At 38.7% G+C, this 21,598-nt stretch overlaps 2 protein-coding genes across 2 annotated transcripts in view; both read left to right on the top strand.

Moving 5' to 3' along the window:
• Positions 1–13,242, top strand: LOC145468918 (uncharacterized). The gene is made up of 14 exons (XM_081452627.1): positions 1–151; positions 3,888–4,036; positions 4,277–4,528; positions 4,799–4,963; positions 5,340–5,453; positions 7,642–7,767; positions 8,178–8,274; positions 8,711–8,929; positions 9,363–9,739; positions 10,647–10,814; positions 11,283–11,397; positions 11,675–11,784; positions 12,447–12,537; positions 12,636–13,242. The coding sequence occupies exons 1-14, from the start codon at positions 67–69 to the stop codon at positions 13,082–13,084; spliced, it is 2,517 nt and encodes an 838-aa protein (XP_081308753.1). The 5' UTR covers positions 1–66; the 3' UTR covers positions 13,085–13,242.
• The window catches only part of LOC145468884 (achacin-like), a 22,737-nt gene continuing 14,084 nt past the window's right edge, over positions 12,946–21,598 (top strand). The window contains exon 1 of the mRNA XM_081452596.1: positions 12,946–13,010. The gene's annotated coding sequence lies outside the window, so the exon portion shown is untranslated. The remainder of the gene's footprint in view (positions 13,011–21,598) is intronic.

Raw genomic sequence — 21,598 nt, forward strand, 5'->3', positions numbered from 1 at the left:
TTAAAGATTTGTGATAAATAAGACTCTGGTAAACTCAAAGAACAGTTCACCTCAAGACTCGACAAGATGCGCTTGGGAATGTGTCTTCAGCTTTCGCCGTCATTTTTGCTGTTTTTGGCAATTCTTGGAAATATCACTTTAGCGGTGAAAGGTAAGTCCACCATGTCCACCATCAAATATCTTAGTTCTTAGAAAAAAAGTATTTTAATTAAACTTCGAAGAAGGACCCGATGTTTCCTTTCTCAGTTCAACCTAATTAATTTCCTCGTTCTTTGTTCCTTGTTGCAATGAATATCAGGTCTCAACGAAGCTTCGAAATCTATCATCAAAGATACTGCAAGTTTAATTTTTTGGGCATACTTTGCTAAAATCTACGGTAATAAATTTCTGCACTGATCCTGAGGTTCTTCAGTTAGCACTACCTTCGGCACAATTCAACTGAGTAATGCCGTTGTACAGCCTTCGCGTCCTTCAAAGACACGTGTGAACCAAAATCTTGGTTTTTCGTCAAATGTGCAAGGTAAATGCCATCATTTTATCGAGCAGCATTTGATTCGTGCCGTTTCGGGCACTAAAAAGCATACTTTGTTTCTTACCACAGCGTTATAAATATAGGACTTTTTATCACCGACTTCAAACATTATTTGCAGCAGTCTTTACAGCGCCATGCCCCCTTTACCGAGGAAAACTTTTTCTTTTTCTATCAGTTGTGAATTGGAATAAAATATGGAACGCATGTTGTTTTTCTACTGGTTTAGTTTTCGAATATAGAGTTGTGTGGTTTATTTTCTGTCAAGAAACCAGACCTTAGGCATACAATTCCTGTTACTGACAAAAACTCGCTAGTCTCGTGTGAAAGGACAAATCTGTAATAACATCGTTAGAAGTCGATCCAAAATGTTTTAAAACTTGCCCGTCTCTATTGCGTCAAATTAATTTTCTCTACACGACCTCTGAAAGTTGGAGACATTTTCAAAGGTCAGAAGCAGTGCATCTTAGTTTGTTTGACTGCTCATCCCACCAGAGAACGGCCAGAGACTTTCAAAGATAAATCAATCTGGTTTGTTTTAAGCTGCTTTATTTTTCGGTGAATAATTTAACTACAGTCGAGCTTCATGTAAGCGACCGCCCAAAATGTCAAGCCAATGTGGTCGCTTACGGGAGATGGTCGCTTACGAGAATTGGGTCAAAATTTTGCCTCATTAGCATATGGTACTGCAAAGACTTACTCCATGCCCATCTAAACCCATATAATAACTTTAAGTAGCGACAAAAATTTTCAAGCTTTCCAAAGTATCTATTCAGATTATGATGGTTCGCTTCTGATAAACTACCTAATAAGGCGAACGGAACAAGTCTCATGATAATTACAAATTACGAAGCGCGCGAAGTCTAAAAATAGAGTGCAAATTATTGAAACCCCGCGAGAGTCAGACAACATAAGCATGCTCTGAGAGAAATAGGAGGAAAACGAACGCCAAATTTTCGTTTTAAAAATTGTTTTAGGATCTCTTGCCTACCCGCTCGAATAAGCGTCAAATCTGCCACCATTCCGTTTCGCTTGTCTGAGTTTGTCTGAGTTATGACGTCACTCGCGCGCTTCGCTATTTAATACAGCTGAATACGGAAACAACAGGATATCGATACCTTCGCAATTAAAAGCTTAAAAAGCGTGATTGGATATGATTTTTACTGATAGGGAATGTGTTGACCGCGCCGAATACTGTTCTTCGATTTTTAGAGCGTAGTTCCGTTTAACCGTTGACTCAGGGTTCTTGAGAGATTAGCCAAGCGCGCGAAGTCTAAAAGTAGAATGCAAATTATTGGAACCCCGCGAGAGTCACACAACATTAGCTTGTTCTGAGAGAAATAGAAGGAAAATGTACGCCAAATTTTCATTTTAAACGTTGTTTTAAGGAACACTTGCTTTTACGTGCTTGAAAAAGCGTCAAATCTTTCACCATTCCGGTTTGTTTGTCTGAGTTATGACGTCACTGGCGCGCTTCGCTATTGTTTGTAATTATTTAAGACATTTAAGGTCGTTTTTTAGAGACTGATAGAGTACAGTGTACGAGCAATTTTTTCTTTAAATGTTTAAATGTTTTATCCATGTCAAAAGTCAATTTCGAGGAAAAAATCCAGTACTTCCCATTGAGAAATTTTCCGTCTCTTTTGCCACCCAGGAATACAATAATGTTACAACACCTTATTATCCAATTTCCGCTCTATTATCTGTTAAGTGGTCGTTTTAATGCACGAGGTTAAAAACTAAAGTCGCAACCGGAGGTTCGACTGTCACAACACAGTAGTTAGTTCTTTCTAAGTTGTTAAGGCTAGATAAGCGGTCACATCATGTTTTATGCAGGGTATAAGGACGGCGAGGATTGGGACGAGTTAATTGTAGAGAACTGTACGATCTGACCTATCTTAGCGTTTTGGAGGTAAAAGGATCACTTTTAAACATTTTCGGAATCGAAATCGATTCGAAGTTCCATGAACGTGCAAAAACTCACCGGACTGTCATCATGTGCATACAAACATAGAAAACTATGTAACATGTCCAAGCTTGCTGTGAATCTTAGAAGAAGTTATTTGGATTAGTGGAAACAAGAGACGATCATCATAGATCATAGATAATAGTCTCCACGGTCTCATAGTCTCTTAGTGGAAATGTTAGTGGAAAACGCGTTAAAATGCGTTTTCACTTCTCTCAATGAATGACTTCCTTTATGTCATGATCAGTAAATCCTCTTCAACTTTTGAAAAGAGGGTTTAACTGCGCTTTGCTTTTCTTTGATCTCATTCCAATTTTAATACGTGTAGGCAGCTTTTCTTTTAAGTTCGTAAACTGGACTTCATAAAATAGTTTTCACCTGTTATTTCCCCATTTAGTGGGTCTCGTAAAATGCAAACGACTAACTGTTGAGTAAAATCACCCTGACTAAAAGTACGCATGTCTGTCGTCACGTCAAGTGTTGTCACGCTAAAGATCTGAAGCATCTCAGTTTGTGACAATTTATTGTTTGTGTCGCTGCAGATGACAGTGACATTTTTTTTTTTTGTAATTTCATTCGTCAACAGAAAGCTGCACTTGCTGACAGCGCGATACAAGAAACTCGTCTAGCTCGCACTCAAAGTGATTTTATCGGCGACCGACCGTACCTGTTAACACATTTTATAGGCCCAGCGGTCCACACTACAAAGGAGGAATTTGAAAACGGAGGTTTATTTATACGTTTAGGCCTAACGTCCACACTAATCCGTCATGATAACAACGCTTTTCGAAAACGCTCTTCAAACAGGAGGAATTTAAAAGCGCCGGCTTTGCGTTTTAGTGTGGACGAAAAACTTTTTGAAAACGAGGCATCTCGAAAACGATGGTGTCACGATGATCACGTGACTTCCCTGACCGAGTTTTCCTTAAACACGAATCCAAGATGACCCGTGATTGTTGCGTTTTCGAATTCCTCCGGCGTATTGAGGACAGAAAACATTTGAAGCGTTTTCAGAGTGAAATCTCCGTTTTAAAATTCCTCCTGCGTTGTGTGGACGGGGCTACAGTCAGCTAGCTGCGAGTTAAATATTACGAGTGAGAGTCAATTTGTGTTCAAGTCTTTTTTGTACCATTAATTTTTGGGTCTCTTTTTCTGAGGTAATTTAGTTATGTGCTTGCAAGTTAGTTCATAGAGTTGAGATCAAACGCCACAGATTTCTTTTGCTGTAAGACGACTGATTTCAGGATTGGATGGAATATTTGTAAAGATCTACTCAGATATAAATATAATAAAACAAGATTGATATTCACTTTTCAGTTAAAATACCTTAATGTGCGTTTCTTCGTTAGTATCTTAGTCAATGGACTGAGGTCCATCGTTTTGTATGTTCAGGAATTTCTGTGCTGCAAACTGGCAAGCTCAACATGTCGCAAACTTTTCAAGATTGGAGTTGTAGCAGTGGATGTTCACCTCCTCTAAATTGTCGACTGGCTATTTGTACGAACGTTGCATTTCCTCAAGCGTTCAGTGGATCGGCAAAAGTAAGTGTGTAGAATGACTGTACATTATGTAATATTTAAACGCTGTTTTATGACAAAACTTTAAAGTATTAATGTTGCTTGTGCAGGTTTAATTTACTGAAAAAGTTAAAGCACGTTGAAACTTCAACCAGTAGGCTTGCAGTTGTCAGACAAGAAGTTTCAGGTCTAAAGTGTAGTTTCAATTATTTTACTAATTATAATATTTTTGTTACTGATATATTAAAATTGTATGCTTCTTAGGTTCAAGTGCACGTGTCAATAAGCCACGGTGAGGAGTTTTCACGTGTTCACTCGCCTTCTGCAGTGTGGGTTCAGTCCATTAGCACACGTGGATTTGAGGTCTGTTCACGTGAAACGGGGACTGGATCAAATAAAACTGGAATTATTAACTGGCTGGCCTATCAAAGTCATCCAAAAATGATGTATGGCAGTGTGATTTTTCAAGGAATGTGGACAACAGAAAGCAAATGTGACAAAGTTACATTCTCACAGGTCAGACACTAAACAGACAGAGAGTGTCTCAAGAAGAAACCCATACATATACTGTATCAACTTATGTCCTTGTTAAGATGAGAGTTGATCTCAATTTAATTTTCTGTTTTGATAAGCAAAGTTAAAAACAAGTGTAGTTACAGAACCTCAAAAGGGTAGTTTGCAAACACCTAACCTGACGTCATGGTTTACAAAACAAGTGGAACTGAACTTCTCATTTTAGCGAACTACCAATGGATCAATTGTAACATAAGTTTGTGTAATTTACAGAACTTTGGTGGAAGACCTTCTGTGTTTGTCTCAGCTAAGTACGCTCGTAGTACCAAGCCTGATGACGCAATGTATGTTTGGTTGGAGAACGTGAATTCTGGAAGTTTCGAAGTTTGCATCCGGGAATTCTTGCCATTTGATGGAAAACACCAAGACACAATTGTGGTACGTGAAATCTTTTTAACGTGTTTTTGTGATTACGAACAAACATTAGAGAGTTTGCTACAATTGCAACCATTGTCTTCCAGGACACTTTTTTATCGCAACATATTATAGACCACTCCACTTTAAAGAGGTCTTCTTTATCTGCTGCTAGAATACTACACACTATATTTTCCAAAATAATTATTTTTAAAAATTAATACTTTAGTTACAATTTAAATTTATGTCTTACAATTTGTTTGTTTTCCTTAATTCTCTCCGTTTATATACTTTTGTTTCGTCAATACTGGTTAGCTTTGCTGCCTCGTTGTTTTTTGTTTTTTAGAATTTATAATGTCTTTGTTGACAACTTCTTAAGTATTTTCTTTTTCCTTTACAGGATTGGTTTGCTTTCCTTGGCGATGGTTCTAAGTTTAACTTTACGTTGGTAGGAGAAGCGTTTTTTCCCAACGCTGGAAACCCAACAGCTGACGATAACTATGGCTTCTGTCAAGTGAGTGTATTTGATTGGCAGGTGTCAGTCATCTCGTAAACGTTTTTCATCTCAGCTGAAGGGAGATCCAGCAAACACATTGTCACATTCAACAAAATGGCAATTGCGGGAGTGGTTGTCTCAAGACTATCTTCTGATACCTCCTTCGTATTAAATTTTATTGCAGAGGCAGATTGCAATTTGAGTGGTTTAAGGACGGAACCTACTAAATAGAAAGGTTTTTGCACTAGGTTAGGACCACGCGGAAAACGTAGATATTTGCAAGGGCTATTGAAATCCACAAAGAAAAACTGGGGTAGCATTTTGTCGAGATAATTAGCCTTGAGTCAACAAAAATGCTGACATCGGCATTTTTCTGAAAAACGAAGGACAGGATATTCCTTCACTGATTTCCTTAGAATTCGCCTTTACATACTGAAAAGCAAACACATTCAAAAAGATCTTAAAACTGTATGGTAAGTGGTAACATAAAAACCATTTTTGGTATGTTTTTAATGATGGTAATAGGACCGAGTGGAGTCCAATTCGGTCTGTAATCATACGAGTGATGAACAAAATCGGACGACCGCGAAACGGGAGTCCGATTTGTTAACCACGAGTATGATTACAGACTGAACTGGACGACACCATGTCCTGTTACCAATTAATCATAACAATTACAATTTCCCACAAAAGTAAAAGTTTCATTTGAAAAAGAGCTTTTAATAGTCATGATTGAATATCATAATTATAAAATATGGAGAACAGCTTGCAAAATGGCTGTCAAGTCTCTGTCAAAACAGTCACCAAAGACTAAACCTCCACAATTTTACAGTCAGTCTATTGAATTGGTTACTATAGTGATTGTAATCAATGCTGTGATTGGTGGATTTAGTGGAGAAGACTTGTAATGATTGGCTCATTTAACTGTCCGATTACAGGTGTCCGATTACAACTTTGCAGATTAATTAGAGCAAAATACAGCAGTTTATGCACCAATCACATTTGAGGAAATTGTAATTGTTTTGATTAATAAAATCGTCGCAACAGCGCTTTTAGCGTCTCTGAGAGTCTTCCTCTGGTTCAGTTAAAATACAGTCTAATTAACAAATCGAATGTGGTTTAACGTGGTCTGTACTCTTATTGACAACGAGTACGCGTCATCACAGTGGTCAAAATGTTGTGGACTCACCAGACACAGCCGAGTGAGTCCACAACAAATTTTGACCACTGCGATGACGCGTACTCGTTGTCGATAAGATTACAGACTACGCTAAACCACATCCGATTTGTTTTTTTACCACAATATAAAAGATAACGAAAGAAATCTTTGTCAAAATTTGTTGACAATTGAAAACACCTACTCGGACTTGAAAGTACACGCGCTGCACCATGCAAATGAGCTAGCTACTTGTACGCGTCAGACTTTCCTTTCAAAAAGTTTTGCAAACTCGCTCAACATGCAGAAACAATAAGAAAAATTGTTTGGGAAAGAGTAATGACGCGTACTCGTTGTCGATAAGAGTACAGACCACGCTAAACCACATTTCGATTTGTTTTTTACCACAATATCAACGTCAAAGAAAATGTTTTTTTTTCAGAGCGCGAGCTGAAAAATGCATTGCGCGACACATTGACGCGAGCAGCGTGTTATGGACTCTTGTCGACAACGGCAAATTAGCCAATCAGATTGCGAGATTAGCAGCAATTGTGGTAAAAATACCTTTTGCTCACAACCAGAGACTAATCACGTGTTGAATAGGCTTGCCACTTCCATTTCATAACATAAAATATAGGGCTAACCACGCGTTTTTTAAAGTTATTGATCTTTTTTGAAAACTTCTACGGTGCCCGTTATATTTTTCTTGTCACCTTCCCTGTAAGTAAAACATTTGCGTATCTCGCACTTGTTTTGCGCGCGCACTACACCATCTGCACGTACATGTTTATAGCTGGATTTCAGTATAATTTTCGACAGATAACAACTAGTTTTTCAGCTGGAAGATGTTAACAGTTAGTGGTTACCGATATGCCGCTATTCTAGTATTCCTGGATTAAGTACAGGTTAAGTAACCTTGATTTGGTCACAGTAGGAAAATTTTGCTTTCATTTTAGTCGTGTACTTGGTATCGTAGTTGTGTCAATGTCGTGTGCGTACTAAAAAAAAGTAGTCACCGTCCTTTAACGCCCTTTCTGTTTCTCTTCACAGCAAGTGCAGTTCAACACCACCTTTTACGCGTCACCAGTTGTACTTGTGTCTGTTCATCATGATTACGATCGTAAAGTGAAGAACCACATTCCACCAGAATACAACATAATAACAACCTGGGTCGAGGTAAGACATAACTCTTTATTGCATGTCTATCAACGGCAGTTTGTTCCTCGTTATTCTCTTCGAAACTGGTGTGTAAACACAGTAAACAAAGAATGTAATTATTTTAAACTGTTAATTAAATTTTAGGTATTTTTTAGTATTTTAAGCATTTTAAATTCACTTTTTACTTATTTCAATATATTCATTTCATCTTTGTTTTTTTTACAGGGCTCAAGTTGATATTAGTTTTATAACTGAAATAGTTATGGTGTATAAATATTTTCAGTTATTATCATCATCATCATCACAATTATTATTATTATTATTGTTGTTGTTGTTGTTGTTATCAAAAGAATAGTCTTAAGCCTATTAATAATAATCGTTTATTACAAAAAGGTAACATGACGTTTAATATTTGACTTCTCCTTTAGGAAGTTGGTCTGACAGCCATGAGGATTTGCGTCAAAGACTTGAGTGGATCAGGAAGTAAACACGACCCTCTGTCTGTCAGCTATGTTGTAATTGGAGGTAACACCTGTAATCTTACTCTGGATAAAACTAAATTCCATCATTACACACTCCGTCACGCTGACGGAGAACGGTTCAATTATTTACTAATTCACAATTAATTCTTTCAGTTTATGTGTTCAAAAATGATGTTCAGAAGCCGGTTGACAGCCTTTTGAGCGACTGTACCTAGCCTTCAGTACTAGAATTTTGAACGACTATTAAAATAATAAATTGGGTTAGTTAGGAACAAATCTTTCAAACTTGATCACTTGCTGATATCACTAGTTGTCATGGTATACTCCCCGGTAATGAAATCAAATTGAAATGCAGCCAGATCCATCCAACAGTAGTAAAGGCAAAAGTGTTTAGCAAATCAGAAAAACAGCGGTTAGTGTTCCACGTGATATTCTCTATTATACACAAACCAACTCCAAAATATTATTTTGTTTTGCAGACCTGAACCCATGCCTTGACGTCCATTGTCCATCATTTGGAGTGTGTAAGACTTTCAGCGTCCATGAAACTCGCTGTGTGTGTTACGAAAACTGCCCTTCCTATCATGACCCAGTGTGCACCGCGAACGGGACAACATACGACAACAAATGCTGGCATGAGCTGTACTACTGTAGAGGATTGGAGAATAATCGCGTGTATCACCCAGGAAGCTGTGAGGGTAAGGAAGGGTTTTTGTGTTAAATTCAGCAATGTACTTGTCTGTTCTAATCTGGTATCGCAAGAGGCGGTTGGCTTATCGGTTCCAGGCGCATGTGGTTCCGGTTTCTGTAGTTTGAAACTAATTGGGCAACTGTACCTGAAAGGGACTCTTAACATTTATATTTCAAATTGGAGAGTCGGAGAAATTTTTAAAGTAATATGTATAACCCAAGAAGACACTCGCACCGCAATGAAGTATTTATTCACTGACATACTCACTGCTTGCTCGCTGATTTACATATAAGGCAGTCTTTCTAAATTAAAATCTAAAGATATCAGGTCTTTGATGATATCCTAGTTGTCTTTATATTCTTTCTATGGGTTAGTCACTTAAAATAAGATTTGACAATTGGCAAATGATGGAATGACTAATTTTTTAAATTTATTAACAGGTTTTCCAATTGTGCATGGTCGAGTAAAACTTCTTCGTGTTCCAGAGTGGTCCGATTCAAGCTGTCAGACGGTTGTTTTTCCGCCTTACCGATTTTATCCAGATAAACAGGTCCACGTGCAGATAACCGTCAATCACATGAATCTAAACGATTCTGTAACCGTGCACGACGTCATTACTTCTTGGACTGAAAACATCAATACAAAGAATTTTACAGTTTGCGCAATGCAATCTGGGAGAAAGAGCAAGAACTTTAATCCATTCGCGACTGTTGATTGGATGGCGTATCAGGGAGCACCGCCCGAAGGAATGACGGGAGAAATCAAGATGCAGAAATGGTGGTCTGGAACAAAGTGCGAAGATGTGACTTTTCCTAAGGTAAGATTAGCAGCCTATTCCTTTTCCTGATTAAATTCAATTTTTCATGACTGGTGGAATTCTTGTGCAATTGTAGGTCAGAAACGAGCTAACAACTGCATAAAAATGAAAATGCCGTGACCTACAAAACAATGCTAAGTAATTTTACCACAGAAGTTTCTTCTTTTAGTGAAGTTGTCGTGTTTTCAAACAAATTTGCACCCTACTTTACCGGATATTTCCCAAACTTTATGACATTCTAACGAGAATTGTAATCCATCAAATATTTTCGCTCGCGCGCGATTGGTCTAAACGCGTCACGTGTCCGAATATTCCCCAACTAAAATTGGGAAATATCCTCGGATATTCCCCAATTTTCAAAACCCGCGTGTTGCGAAAAAGATTTGAAGGGTTATAAACACAATAGCCTCCATTTGGCGTGAAAAGATGTTCGGAGATTTGTCCTTGGACATCATCTGTTCCTCAAAGCTCACAGTGTTATTCTCGAGCTACGCTCTCGGAAAACTGTTCGCTTCTCGGAACAGATAATGTCCGCAGACAAATATCCGACCATATTTTCGCGCCAAATGGAAACTATTGTTTATATATATTTTCACTCAAAGTAAAAAGCAGTCATTCGCTCTTTGGCGCGCGTATATAGATTTGCCTGGTAAATAACGTTTTTGTCTACGTGAAAAAGTTGATAATAGCATTTTTCCTTGGTTCACATTCAAACTACGGCAATCACGCCTTAAATGTGAAGAACCTTTCAGTGAAAGTCCTCGCCATGGTCTTGGTTCAGCATGACATGTACATCTCATGGTGACTGGGTCGATTCTATGAAGCGCATTTTCAGCTAGGAATACTGTTAAAAAGTGATGTTACGTTCTTCAGTTTGATTTCACATTTACTCCTTGCACTTTTTCAGAACAAGTTTAAGGATGAGCCTATAGTACTCACAACAGCAGAACATCTGAGGACTGGTAAGGAGTATGATGCCGCGCTGATCTGGACAGAGGATGTAACCAAGGACTCATTTAAAGTCTGCCTCCGAGAATTGCAAAACTTTGATGGAAAACATGAAGATATTAGTGTGGTACGTATTGCATAACAAAATAACACAACAAACGTTTCAGTCAAGTAAGGCTGCGCGGAGAGAGATTATCTATTTATCCACCTTCAACTACTTGGAAAATGCTGAAAATACTGGGACACTATCCCTGAAAACCCCACACCTAGACCCCTCACCCCTTCAAAATTTTGCGTCGGAACGGTTTTAATGTAGTGCCGATGTTCAGAAAACACGGATAGGTCAAGCAAGACTAAATTTAAGTTTTGAATCTGTAGAATGATTCTCTCTAATGCAAAGTGTGTCAAGTCTCTTTAATTGGTTATGCAATCCAAGTGATAAAATTTCATTGGGGACCGGTTTTGAGAAAAAGCCTGTTTTTTTTGTGTGTGTTGGACAGAGCTTTTCTTAGGCTTTCCCAGAAACATTTTGCCCAGGAAAGTCTAGGAGATTTTGTTTTAATTGCCATACTGGATCCCTGATATTTTATTACAGAACTGGTTGGCGTTTTCTAAACTTCACAAACCGCCCTTCACTGAACATGGCTCTGTCAAGTTTCCAAACACAAACCCACCGACAGATGAAAACAACAACGCGTTTTGTCAGGTAAGTTTACAGCCGCATTCAAAGTTAATTACCGATGTGAGAAGCAGAGAAAGCGGAATTTTGTCTTTAGATGTAGCTTTAGATGAAAATAAATTAAGCGTTTAAGAAGTTCTCTACGTTTCCATATGTGTACTAACAATATGACTTGCTGCTAATATGGCGCGCATTTGCGGTGTAAAATGCGCTTACAGTCAAGAATATAATGTAGAGATAATGCCGTGTAGAACCAGTGTTATGGAAAGGTTCAATGGTTCTTTCATGTTATAGTTTGTGCAGTTCAGTTGCACGAAGTTATAACATTACACCATCAGTCCTGATATCAGCCAATCACAGCACAACAGCAAGTGGAAACCTGGCACCAGTGCATAACGGTATCACAGCATGGATTGAGGTAACACATAATACATTGCTACTTACAACCAATTACGAAATATACGCTTTTGAAAAATTCTTCCCCTCATGGGAAAATTCATTGTTACCTATGTGCTGTTTGGTGTTTCAATCATTGTCTGTCACATATTAGTATAAATGTTCTAGCGTTCTATCATGAAGGCCGTTCTCTGATTGGCTACGCTACTCACTATCTATTCTGTGATGGATAGTGAGTAGCGTAGCAGTGTGCCCTTGTTAACAAAATGACGGCCGCTTCTTGGCGTTTTCGAAGTGTCTGTGAAAAGGATTTAGATGAAGTTTGAGCGACTAGAAGATTTATACCAAAATAATTAGATTATTCGCTCTCGATTTCTATGCGTGATCGTTGACTCGGGCTGCGCCCTCGTCAACTATCACGCGATAGAAATCTCGAGCTCATAATCGATTGTAATTGTTTATTAGTTACTGAGTCATAAAAATTACTTGAGTTTTTTTGTGTATTTCTCATTGCCAGTATATAAAATGTTGTGGTGCGAACAAGACATCATTATTTAGAAAATTTTACTTCCCTTAAAATTATTACACGTCCTGCACGTGCAGACGAATGTTGCAATCATCATCATCGTCATCATTTTTAGCAGTATCAATAACTAGAGCACTATGTTGTTTTCATACTTGCAGAACAAGAATACGTCTGGATTCAGAACTTGTGTCAAGGAACTGTATGCAACAAGATATGATCCACTGTCAGTTAGTTATGCGGTCGTAACAGGTTAGAAAATATATTTTTTACCATGCCCAGTTGAACAAGAAATAATCCCTCCCCATTTATTAAACATAAAGCGCTCACAATTTTTACTCTTTTCTCAGACATCTGTGATCCTGGTTGGAGCTACTTTAATGACTACTGCTACTTCACAAGTGTAACTTGTACAAACTGGACCACAGCGGTGCAAAAATGTCGACAAGAAGACTCGGTCCTTGTTGATGTCAGCAGCAATGAAGAGAATGTGTATTTACAACGTCGACATAATGGCGCCAGATCTTGGCTGGGCTTGAATGATAGAACCATAGAAGGCAACTTTACTTGGGTGGATCGAGGAGAAGGAAACTTTACAGCTTGGGCCAAAAATCAACCAAATAATTTCAGAGGAGAAGATTGTGTGCATGCACTTGGTGTCAAATACAACTACGAATGGAATGACGTGCGGTGTAGTGATTGTCATCCATACACTTGTAAGAAAGGTAAACTAGGAATCATTGTGATTAGCCTGGCCGAAGTCGTAAACAGTAGTGAATGTTTAAATATTTCGATTTAAGGATGCGTTAGGTGACTTACAGATGGTCCTCAACGTTGTAATCTTTTGTGCTTTGCTTGAAGGTAGGCTTGAAATAATTGCAAACCTTATAATCGGACATAAAATGACCAGGACTTTCATACAAATCAAATCAAAAATCAAGACTTTATTTATCCACGGTAAAGATTAAAGCTATAAGCTTACGGGGCCCTGCACTAAAATAAAAGAAAAAATAATTAATACCGAGAGATACAGAGATGAGCCCCCAGGATCAATTTGAAAATTTATCACAACCGTGCATTATTTAACATCCGTGAACAGAAAAATGAACAACAACAAAAACAAGGTTTATCCTTTTTTCACAATTTACACATCTTACCGATTTTCCAAAAACATTCCCGCTATTTTTGTGCAAAGTCTTTAACACACACACGTGGTACTGAGAGTGCTATCTACCTCGTGTACCCTTAAAAGAAGCCATAACATGCTTGTACAAGCCGTTGAAGTCACTGCAAATGAGTCCAACGAGCCAAGCAAAGCTAAATTTAAATTGATCGTGACATTTAATTTCGCGGCACTAATTTAGACATGCTTAACCTCTGCGTTTTCACCTAAATGGCCTCAATCTGTCTTTTCTGTGGGTTAAATTAGCCAATCATGGTTTATTGAAATTAAATGTCACGTAAGGGCTACTTTTTCGCTGAAATATAGAAGTAAATAACCGATTCCACATGCTTACCATGCTCTTGTTGTCATAGCGAGTCTCATGCATGGACAAAGTAAGAGATGAAATTAAAACATAGGAGATGAACGCAGGGAAAACTAAGAAATAAAAAGAGCAACAAATATGATAACCCAAGAGTGAAACAATACGCTTCATTTATTTTTATTCAAGCATCTCAGCGGTCCGGACTCCTGAATCCTAGAATTTGATTGGCTAATTACACGAGGCACTTTTTCACGAGACTGACCAGAAGTTACTGAACTCTCACATCCCCTTGCCAGGAACTTAGCTTGTACCTAAGCATGTAATGCTTTTATTCTCATCGTGTTTAAATTTAGGATCTTACTTACTTGCTTAATTACCCAGTTGGACTGTAGGCCAGCCGTTGTTCGTGAAAGGAAGAAACGTAGACCAGACTCGAGAGAGTGACGGAAAGCGAGCAACTAAGAAATATCGCATTTATATCGAGGAGGTTCTGTTTACTCCACCAGGTGGCGAGAACACAAAAAAATATCGGCAAGTGCTAAGGCTACAACAACAACAGCAAAAACCAAAGAGAAATCTATTGCTTCTGGTAAAGAAACAATGTCAGTCAAACTAACTGAGCCGACTTATGGCAGTTAGTACGGCTAAACGCACGTGTTAAAATTATCCGCTGGAGAACCAAATACCATGTCCAAAAATAACTTGAGAATGATTTACTTAGGACAGATTATGGCTCCTGCTTAGGAGTAAGACCTTATATAGGGATTTTAAACTAGGAGCTTCTGTTAATTTCACCAGGTGATGAAAACACAAAAAGAGCTACTACTGAGGCTGGAACAACAAATAAAGGGGCAACCACTGCTTCTCCAGGCAAACCAACTGGGCGACAGACAACTCTTGGTACAACTAAACAGACAACTCAGGAGACAACTGTTCGACCCACGACAGGTCCTTCCACTCAACAACCTACAACCACTACAGAACCTACAACTACGAAGCCACCCTTAACAACTGCAAAACCTACAACTACGAAGCCACCCTTAACAACTACAAAACCTACAAGTCAGGTGACAACTCCTGTTACCACTCGAAAGACGACTGGTCAAACAACGGCAGCTCCGACGACTAAAGCTCCTCCGACCACTAAAGCACCAACAACTACCGCATTACCGACCGCACAGGCACCCACGACCATCGTCCCCAGTGACAAGACTTTCTTAGAGTGCGGTGTAGCTATAGTTGGAGGAGGTAAGAATTAGACTAGGGTGTTCTAACTTATATAACAGCAGATGTGTGATCTTCCTGTACTTTCAGTCGGTAGTTTTATGTGGTACTGTTTATTATGCTGTACAAGGTGGTCCTAACTTTTGAGTCTGTGGATGAAACCCTAGTGTGTGACCATTCAAATGAAAGCTGTTGAGCAGTACTTTCATGTGCTACTGTTTATTAAGCTGTACAAGGTGGTTCTGACTTTTAAGTCTGTGGATGAAATCCTAGTGTGTGACAATTCAAACCAAAGCTATTAAGCAGCCCCAGTGTGGGTCCTATTGAGAAGTACTTCCATTAGGTACAGCATGAGACATGGTACTACAGCATGCTCTACATACAAGACGATTCTAACTTCAACGTCACGGATGACCATTCCACAAGAAAAACTACATTATGCTAGAAAACTATTGTTTTGTTTTTAATTTACCATGAAAGAAAGCAGGCTACATAGAGAGTTGGCGCTATAACAGCTTTGGACATTACTTTTTAATTAATGATAACTTGGTTAATTCATAGCTAATTGTTGAAAATTTGAAGTCTGTATCTCATTTTTAATCCATATATCACCCCGTATTTTGTGCCTAATGTCTTGTGTCTACTTTTCGTCCTTGTCACTTCCCGTTTCGATAAGTTGTTTCTATATATTTGTGGGATGCGATTTTTCTTTGAAATGAAATTGCTTTGATACCAGAGATATTGTTAATCAATCAGACAATCAATCTTTATTTGCACTCACTCTTGCTCAAAATAAGAAATTACAACAATGAAAATATTAAAAGTAAAAATTGAGTACTAGCTGCCTGGTATAACCACAGGGACTAGCGGAGCCAGGCAGCCAGTCAACATCAGCATCCTGAGGGAGGGCGGTACTCCCAGAAAAATCGGGTGGGGGTGTGCAGCCCGCTTCCCAAAACCCTTACCCTATTTATGACCAAAATCTGCGATATTCCCTACCCTATTTATGACCTGACCAAAAATTCGAAACCCTATTTATGACCTAACCCTTAAATCAAAACCCTGTTTCAGACCTGCGTTATAATTAGTTCCCTAGTTCAGACCAATGTTAAATTACCGTAAACATAATTGTGAGAGGCTTGTTGATTTTCTTTTCGATAATGATGAAAAAGTGGCTTCTTCTTAAAAAAAAATACCCATGTCAAGACCAGAGTGCAAAAACAATACCCTATTTATGACCAAATTGGCCAAAATCAGCTAAAATCGATACCCTATTTATGACCAAAACAGCTGAAAAACCCTACGCTTTGGGGCCGCACATACCTATATGGCCCATATAAGGGAGCACCCCCACCCCCGGGATCAGCATTAAATACAATTAAAGTACAGGTCAGCAAGGCAACTGAAGCACAAATGCACACATAAGAAAGAAAGAAAGAAAGAGGAGGAAAAACGCTATTTCTACGCTATGAAGGAAGTCTAAAATAGTTAAATTTATATATGAATACAATACATAAATATAAGAAGTGCACGCAATCGCTATGTCAACTAATAGCAAGCTAAACATTAAACTATTAAAAAAACTTGGAAAAGTGACAGAAATTAACAAAATACCAATTTACAGGTAAATTGGGAAACAACACAACTGCTAATAAGAACACAAGGAACTAAATATCTTTCACAAGATCGCTTTTTACTGATTCCTTAAAGTTTGAAATAGAGAAGGTTTTCAAATTTTCACTAATTCAGTTCCATACTTTGGGGCCCTTAAATCTTATGTTGAATATTCCATAATTTGTTCTGACTTTTGGTAAAGTATAGAACATATTCGAAGCATTTGTATTATAGTCTTATTGACTTGTGTAAAGAAAGTATCAAACACAGATGGTAGACGCCTATTATGAAATTTATACATAAAGACTGCAATACTATAATATAGCTATCGTTATTGTTGTTGTTGTTTTATAACTCAATTTCTATTACTTCTTAGGAACAGGGGGTCTACTGATGGCTTATGCACTTCTTGACAAAAAAGACGAAACAAACGAGACAAGCGTGTGTGTATTTGAGAGAGAAGATCGTCTTGGAGGAAAAATCTTTGATTTCAAGTTTACACAAGCACCAGACGTTGCAGTAGGTAAGCCAAAACGAGTCCTCTGTCGCCATATATTTCGTGTAAGAACTGTTTTATCCCTGTTGTATTCTGGGACGGTCAATTCTTATCTCTTAGGTAATTAAAAGAACGTTTTCACTGTCACGTAACGAAAAAGTAAATCAAAAACCATTCAGTGGATAAAGTCAAGAAATTGCAATGTTATAGAAGATAAGTAAAGAAGACGCTTCTCTAAGTTTTACGTCTCTGCGTTTTCCCAAACCTCGGATATTCGTCGAAATGCAAAAATTTACAGAGCCCAGTATGGAGCCGCCATGTTGGTGGACCTCCGTGGTCCACCCATATGGCGACCGGAGAATAGTGTAAACATCTGGAACTTAAATTTGGCTGTTTAGGCAACTGATTGTCTAAACTGAACCAACAAACATTTACACAAGCACTCTTCCTAATACTTAATACTAAAACGGCTAAAAGTCACGAGATAAGTGTATATTTTTCGACAAACGCGATCGTAGCTTTGTTTCACGCACCGCCATAACTCCGAAATTCAAAATGCGCTGGTTTCCAAACCAAGCACGCTATTGAGCTGAAAATTTGTAAACCGAAATAAATTTCGATCCCTTTATGCCTGATGAGAATAAAAACTTTCGTGGCTTTTTTAATTTTGGATTTTGGAATTTGATGACGTCACGTGAAAACGATCTATATATTAAACACGAAAGACCGTGTTTAACCACATTTCCAAGGTTCAAAAGAGAGCTGAACTACGACACGTAGCGGAGTATTTTTGCGAACATCATTGTGTTTGGAAATGTATAAACGACCGTCTTGAGTGTTCGATGAACTAAAAATGAGTAGAGTACGGAGAAATAAAATCTTAACAATCTATGCTACATGTAATTGAGATCAGATATTCAAACACCGTCACTATTATGATTTCCTTGATGAATTCAGTGGCGGATCCAGGATCCAGACCTTGAGCTAAAGGGGGGGGGGGGGGGGGGTGGCAGTTGTGTTTTACTTGCCCTGCCGGCTTTTCTTCCTTCGGTCATTTCTTTTTTTTTTACCCAAAATAAGGGGGGGCCCGGGCCCCTCCCCTAGATCCGCCAGGGGAATTATTAAGTTTGAGAGAGCACTGTCACCCATAAACAGTGGAAACCCATTAATCCGGTCACCAACGAGCCACAAAAATCTAGCCATATGAAAGGAGTGGTCGAATTAAAGAAGTGCTTTAAATAAGAAAATGACTTACTAAGCTTTTGCTCAGGCCAGAAAAAAGTGGCCGTAATAACGAGGTGGTCGTTTGAACGGGAGGGCTGCAAGGGGGGATTCCAGTGTAAGTAGCTGATTTCCTGTACGGGAAAACAGGAGAAGGGTTTGTTTTTATAGGTACAGTTTACAAGGATGACCAGCTAGGCTCGCTCTTGACACCGGAGACGCTGGTGCACACACACAAACTATGGCGGCGTGTTATCAATTGAAGAATAGTACATCGTTTTATATATATATACAGCATTGCAAAAGATTAACTTGAGACGTAACCACTTTCCCTCTAAGATGTCTACTGGATAAAACGTTTTAAGAAAACTTTTTACTTTTGTTTTTTTAGGTCTTGGAGAGTGGAACATTCACGGCGATAACTATGTCGAGCAGTAAGTGGCACTACCTTAATGCTTCGTATAATATGTTGGTTATTACAAAACAATTATGTCTGTTAAAGGAACTCAGTCATGGTATTTTGAGTTGTTTTGGCTACGTGCAAAATGAACTTCAAATGGAAGGAAACCTGAAAATAGTAGTTTACTAAGATAGAAAAACACCAAAGAGATAATGATAAACTAAAAAGGAACAAGGATGGTTAAGGATGGAGAGGATTAACAAGGATTGCTAACAACGAACTTGAAAGATTTAGCCTCAACATTCAAGATGCGCAAACCGTGACTTAGTTCCTTTAATTGAACGACTGTTGAATAGGTAGTCATGATCGGTTAATTTTGGCTCCACTAAAACTTCGATTTTATTTTTATTTTTTTTCAGGGATCTCGAATTCCATCTCGGTATTCATGCTGATAGTTGGGTCCGAAAAACGCATCGTGTTGAAGCTCGCGGTGTGTTTGCAGACAGCTTTGATTCTCTTAAATCAAAGGCCTTTCCAACTTTGCTGGATCGTGTTCCAATGAATAATAAAACACTTGAGCAAACTGCAGAGTTCATTTATGATGCTGCTAGAAATTCCACACAGTTCTCTACAGCGGAAACTTTCCTGTCTTACGAACTATCAACCGAGGGAGCCAAGCTGATGCAAGAAACCTATGGGTTGATGGGTGACTACATGCAAGCCATAAACCCACTCAGTTACAGGACATATCTCGAGAAAAAGGATTTCGTTATACATGCGAGAAGCGACGACAGACGGCCGAGGAAAGGTATGTCAGAGTTTATCACAACCCTCGCAGAAAAAGTGCGAGAACGCGGTGGTAAAATCTACCTCAAAGAGACAATAACCTCAATTGATAAAAGAGAGGACAAGTTCGTTCTTCAAACTACCAACTTTACTGTAAAAGCCAACAAGACTGTAATCACCGCTGGACCAACGGCTCTCAAAAAGATAAACGGTGACGTCATGCAAAGCATCACAGGTCACGACATCTTTAAGTCCATCGTAAGCGTGCCCGCATTCCATGGAGCAGCGGTGTATGAAAAAGCATGGTGGAATGACTCAATCGCTGCTCAAAAAAATAACTTCCTGCAACCTTTGGAGATGTTCATATCAAGCAGCAACTGCCTGGGAATTACCATGCCTTACAAGTAAGAACTCGTTCAGAGTTATAATTTATACATTTAGTTGAAATCTGACCAGGGTTAAGTTTTGCAATAAGTGTTTTCTGTTTTGGTTAGAAATGATTAAACATCTAGGTCGAGGCTGTTATGAATTTCGTAAAATTATGGGAAAGATGTAAATCGGCAGGTAACTTAAGCTTCTCGGAGAAAGTGACGTCAAAAACATCGAATTCTTCTTCAAAGCAGAGAGCATATTTACGAAAAGTAAACAGATTTCCTTCTAGAGATCGAGCCAAAGATAAAGAAAAATATTTAAAACAATATCGTTCGGTGCCATTGAGCACAGGAAAATGACATATTTAGGGCTGAAATTGGAGGAGGATTTAGCAATCCGCTTGGCCTTTTTTACCGTCATCCAACCAAAAAATCTCAGGGTACCCTCTTGAAATACACTTTTGGCCGGGTGTGTCTTTTCCTGCTTACTGATATGGACTGTATGTGTTACTGTTGTAGTGGTGTTGGTCCTAATGGAAGAGCTGTGCTGCATACGATAGCTAACAATGGAGGATGCAGTGATAAGTGGGGGAAAACCCTGAAGATTTCTGCCAAAGAAGTCGACAAAGAACTGAAGCGAGCTCTGAAGTACAAGTTTCAAAGACAGGATGTGCCAGATCCTTTGGAGACTAAGTACAAGTATTGGGACGAAGGATTTTGGTAAGTAAAATCTGAAAGAGTCTTCTTTCCCCTCCCCTCTCCTCTGCTAAAACTAATGGACCCTCGCGTATCCTAGGTCATGACTCTGCCTTTTCTGAAGCCGACAACAGCGGTGGTACAGTGAAATCCCGATTTTTTGAACCTCCAAGGGAAACGAAAATTGGTTCGAAAAATCGGACATTTCGAGAAATTGGCCAATCAGATGTCCTTCCTAAAATAGCCTCGTAGTTTGACCGCGCGCTTAAATTAGATTGAAAAGATTATCACTGGAAGAGACCCATGTATGGAGGATGTGTTCTCTCAGATCAGTTTCTCTTGACTGCATTTAATAGTTTGGAAATCGCCAGGTGTCACCTAACGTGGCTTGAAGTGTAGTCATGTCTGTCTACATTATGCTATGCCTCTTTATCAGCCGCTTATGTCAATCAGTGTTTATTTAATTTTATTTGTTTTTTATTTATTTTCTTTTTTATGACAATTGTGTCAGTTTCATTTGCCAGCGCAAATTTCAAGGAGAAATGTATAAAATTCTAGTTTGTTTGGTTAGTATCTGAGTAAATCATCCTCCCTCCTCTTACCCCAACCCCCCCCCCTCCCACTAGGTCCTGGGGTCCCCTTGTTTATGTAGCGAGAATGTAACAACTTATTATTTAATGACGTAGGTTTCTGCAAAAGCCTGGTGCCAACTTCCCCTTATCCACCGTTCAACGATGGGCCATGCGACCGCTGACCGGACAGGACGTATTCTTGGTGGACAGAGCATTTTATAGTTTCGGCGGATGGCTGGATGATACTATTAAATCATCACTGGATGCTTTAAAAGAGGGCTGGAACTTAGATTTTACACTTTATTAATAACACTACAAAGAAATGGTCAGGAATAAGTGGGTTTAGTCGGAGAGATTTTTGAGAAAAGAATGTTCAAAGGGAAAGAAAAAACGATTTAACAGTTGTAATGTAGATTGTAATAATAGTCGTAAACCCGCTTCCCCCA

The sequence above is a fragment of the Orbicella franksi genome, chromosome 14 (genome assembly GCF_964199315.1).
Source record: "Orbicella franksi chromosome 14, jaOrbFran1.1, whole genome shotgun sequence".
NCBI classification, from domain to species: Eukaryota; Metazoa; Cnidaria; class Anthozoa; order Scleractinia; family Merulinidae; genus Orbicella; species Orbicella franksi.

What these genes read in the sequence shown, in the direction of transcription:
- LOC145468918 (XM_081452627.1), top strand. Translation starts at nt 67, where the DNA reads ATGCGCTTGGGAATGTGTCTTCAGCTTTCGCCGTCATTTTTGCTGTTT. An exon ending in TCACCCAGGAAGCTGTGAGG is followed by an intron (nt 8,930 to 9,362) that starts GTAAGGAAGGGT and finishes ATTTATTAACAG; the next exon opens with GTTTTCCAATTGTGCATGGT. An exon ending in AAGATGTGACTTTTCCTAAG is followed by an intron (nt 9,740 to 10,646) that starts GTAAGATTAGCA and finishes GCACTTTTTCAG; the next exon opens with AACAAGTTTAAGGATGAGCC.